The 4,026-nt window shown below is 31.4% G+C and overlaps 1 protein-coding gene across 1 annotated transcript in view; it reads left to right on the forward strand.

Moving 5' to 3' along the window:
- The window catches only part of LOC106688268 (uncharacterized), a gene marked incomplete at both ends in the record, with an annotated part of 120,611 nt that extends 118,641 nt beyond the window's left edge, over positions 1 to 1,970 (forward strand). Inside the window, 1 exon segment of the mRNA XM_067048095.1 lies at positions 1,825 to 1,970. Coding sequence (XP_066904196.1) covers positions 1,825 to 1,970 — 146 coding nt within the window.
- Between the last annotated feature and the right edge of the window lie 2,056 nt (positions 1,971 to 4,026).

A 4,026-nucleotide genomic window follows, 5' to 3' on the forward strand; every position in this document is an offset into this window, starting at 1 on the left:
AATTTTATTTTATATTGATACTATTTTAGGTCTTCCTTCCTTTTATTTATATGTAATTTCTTATCACTTTATTTTTACATAATATTTATCCTAGCTTAAATTGCCTTATTGTATCTTATTGTTGTAATATTCTCAGTTTTTTTTTGGGGTTTCTTTTTAGCCCTGATGAAGCCCTGCAAAGTGGGGCGAAACGTCGGAAAATAAATAGTTGTAAACTATTTTTGTTTCACTTTTGACCGCAACCCTGACCATCTTCCTATATATCAATTTTAACGGTCAACTATATATACCTATATATTATAAATAGCTTTTACTTCAGGGAGCTTGTGAGTTTTTTTTTTTACAATGATATGTGCATATGAATTTTATTGTAAATAGTTTTTTCTTTATTGTTTTTGTTGTTTATGTTTATACTGTATAGTATTAGTTTACGAGGATTGTTCGTAAACTGGTGGGGGGGGGGAGTTACGGTCTGAGTCAGTTGTTACTTCGATGTCAGGAAAATTAATTAGATTATTTACAACTATTATTCTATACATTTTTGCGAGAGGATTAATCATAAGGCTGCTAGTGATGAAATGCTTAGTTTTCAAAATAGTAAAAATTAGCTAATTGTTGACCTCCTTGTTAGTTGTATTTCTTGATCCAATTCTAATGTTTTCTTAATCGTTCGATGCAGAATTTAATGACCTACATAAATTAAACAATTTCCAGCTTCACCTGATTTTTTTTTCCTTCATAATCCTAATTTTACTGGACTAGGATATAGATAGGAGGAATTCAAATAATAGTTATTTCTCTGTCATGGAATTACTCATTTAAGTGTACACAAATTAATATAATTATGTTATATTCAAAGTTTCGGCCAGAATTTCCAGCCTTCATCAGGGCTACTTATAAGTGATTTAGAACTTAGATTTCCGATCTCCTATAAGTTGTCCTGATGAAGGTTTGAAATTTAACAAAAGGTCTCTTGGCCACTGTCGTTTTAACCTTCGAGGTGGATTGTAAGTATGGATGGGATTAGATTAGGATTGGACCAAAGGATTAGGTTGATTATCAAGGTTTATATGGATTTTTTAGAACTTGGTTGGTATAAGGGCAAGGACAAAAGGGATATTAACGTCATGTGTAGTGTTCTGTTAGAAACGAAATATGGTTCATCGATTGTGGTTCTGAGGATGGTCTTATAAATTAGCAGTTTGTTTTTCATTGAGAGATAAGAGGTCCAGCCGAGTAGACGGTAAAGTTGGATGAATCGTCTGTTTAGCTCTCGTCTTTTGAGTCTAGTATGGCACTATTTTTTTTTTTTTTAATACATTTTTATTTATTGATAGTTATTACAATCTTCCACACAGTTGTGGGCATTAGGTAATAGTTATGAATGATTTCATACATACTAGAATAAAATAAAATAAATAATTGAATAAAAAAAATAAATAAATAACTCTCTTAAAATATATAAAAACAAAAGAATAAACAAAATGAACATATCCAAACTATCTGTATGAAAAATAAATAAAATAGCGTAATGATAAAATAATATAGTCTCTAATCACATTTACACTCTAATATACAATATATACAATCGACCTGAGGATCCCCGAGCCCACTCTTATCCCCCACGTGTGAGGGGTACAGTAGAGCTCAAAAGATCCCAGCGCATCCCTCTCGCCGCATCACTGGTAGAGTATGGCACTATTAAATAAGTTCTATAAACTTATTTGTGATATTTTCTGACTCCACCCCCAACCATCTTCTCCTGATACAAATATTAATATATCTATAAATTGTATCAAAAGTTAATTTTAATTTTAATTTCAGGTTGATTTAATCATATCTATATTATATTGTCTATGTATTAAAAAAATGTTCAGATATTTTGGTTTTGAAAAACTCTCAGAAATTAGTAATGAAGATTTGTTGAGTGAAGATGAAAAATCTTTCCAACAGTTTATACTAAAAGCACAGTGAGTAATTTTTAATTTTTTTTTTTAATAATTTATTTATTATATTTACAACTGTAAACATACATACACATCAAGTAAATTTGCTGTAAGTGATATTATGACATGATAAAAACATGTGGAGAATCTACCCATTGATAGAACTCCAAAAACATTTCTAAAGGAGAAGATCTCGAGGCCATCTTCTTTTCAGACGCCTAGGAGGATTATTAGGCAGTGAAGGAGAAGCCAGGTTAGAAACAAGTTGGTTTGGGTGGTTGGGAAGTTTATTATGGAAGGATTGGTATCTGGTTCTGGTTCAAAATTTTTTATTTTGAAATATCTTCAGAATTTAAATATTTTAATTTTAATTTTAAGTATATTTTGAAAAGTTGCTCTAAAAACTATTGAGCTTTTGAGTTATTTTTTTTTAAATTGACTAATGATTGATGACTAGGAATTTGAGTTGAACTCAAACTATTCCTATTCTCAAATGTTTTAATTACATTGACATCGATTTGATGACAACTCAAGAAATAATTGAGATAGAATTTGGGGATAGAGGTTTTTGTATGAGGGTTGAAATAAAGAATGTAATTTGTATAAATGGTAACTAACATGTAGGGATTAACTTATAACTCTCCTTTCCCTATATGGGAACTTAAATCGATTCTCCGAAATCTCAAAGGATCATCACCCAACCCCAATGACATCCATTACACAATGATTCAGCACCTTCCACAAAACTGTTTAAACTGGCTACTCGAATTTTTTAATCATGTGTGAAAACTGGTGAATTTCCTAATACCTGGCGACAATCAGTAGTAGTTCTAATCCTAAAAGCAGGCAAAGACAAGCGCCAAACGAACAATTACCGTCCGATATTTCTGACAAGTTGCTTCTGTAAAATAGTGAAACGAATGGTTAACAAGCACTTGGTATGGATCCTTGAAAGAAATGATATTCTCCAGAGCTACCAATGCGGATTTCGTTGAGGGAGGTCTACTGGCGACCACTTAGTTCAATTGGAAGCTGAACTACAATATACTTTCATAGAAAGGCAGCAAGCAATCGTAATTTTCTTCGACATGGTTAAGGCATTCGACTGTACGAGCAAAAATACTATTATAAAAACACTTACATCCTTAAATTTTAATCTCATAACATTCATCAAGCAGTTCTTATCCCTACGGATATTCATCAAAATCAGAATAGAAAATCATCTCTCTGGTAATTTCGAACAAAAAATTGGAATACCACAAAGACGTGTTCTCAGCACAACTTAATTTGCCCTGGCCATTAATGACTTAGGAAGAAACATGCCCAGAGGAATAAAAAATAAATTCCAATATCTTTGTTTATCTTCGATGTCGGTATTAATAACAATACTAAATATTGAAATAGATATTAAATTATTGAATCAAAATATCGATATTTCATTTTAATTTGTCTAGTATTTTTAAACAAAATATCATTATTTTAATAAAATAATATTAGAATATTGTTGCTAATTATCGATATCAATTAATAAGAATGTCTAATATCGAAATGAATATTAAATTTTTGAAACAATAATATCGTTTTGAAATGTTATATAAAATATTTTTAATTTTCTATAACAAAATATCAATATAACAATCAATCAATTAGTTTGTGTTTATACTGCGTGGAGTGTAGATCTCTGCTGATAGGAGCTCCGAGGGATTAAACACTCTACACTTAACTAACGATAAGGGACGACTTTGATTTACTTTTGTTATAAAAATTCATTGTTTTTCATTTCTTTTCTCGATACATTGGAAGAGAGGGGGAGGCGGAAATAGGTTTGAATCATTGGGGATTTAGTAAGGGCATCTTGAAAGTCCATATTGTAAAGACCATGCCGAGGGAATATAAAGTAATTGTGGGATGTGACCTGTTAGGGAAGGTGGGTACTTGGATTAAAAACAGCAAGGGAAAATGGAAGATTAGGATAGGAGGTAAAACCTACAAATGTCATCAACAGGAGAAAACTGAGGGCGCACGGGTCGGAGCAATTAATCAGGCCGAGAACTGGAGGCAGAGGCTTAAGAGGGAATAT

Source organism: Halyomorpha halys, unplaced genomic scaffold (assembly GCF_000696795.3).
Source record: "Halyomorpha halys isolate HHAL.00 unplaced genomic scaffold, Hhal_1.1 Scaffold1094.1, whole genome shotgun sequence".
Lineage (NCBI taxonomy): Eukaryota > Metazoa > Arthropoda > Insecta > Hemiptera > Pentatomidae > Halyomorpha > Halyomorpha halys.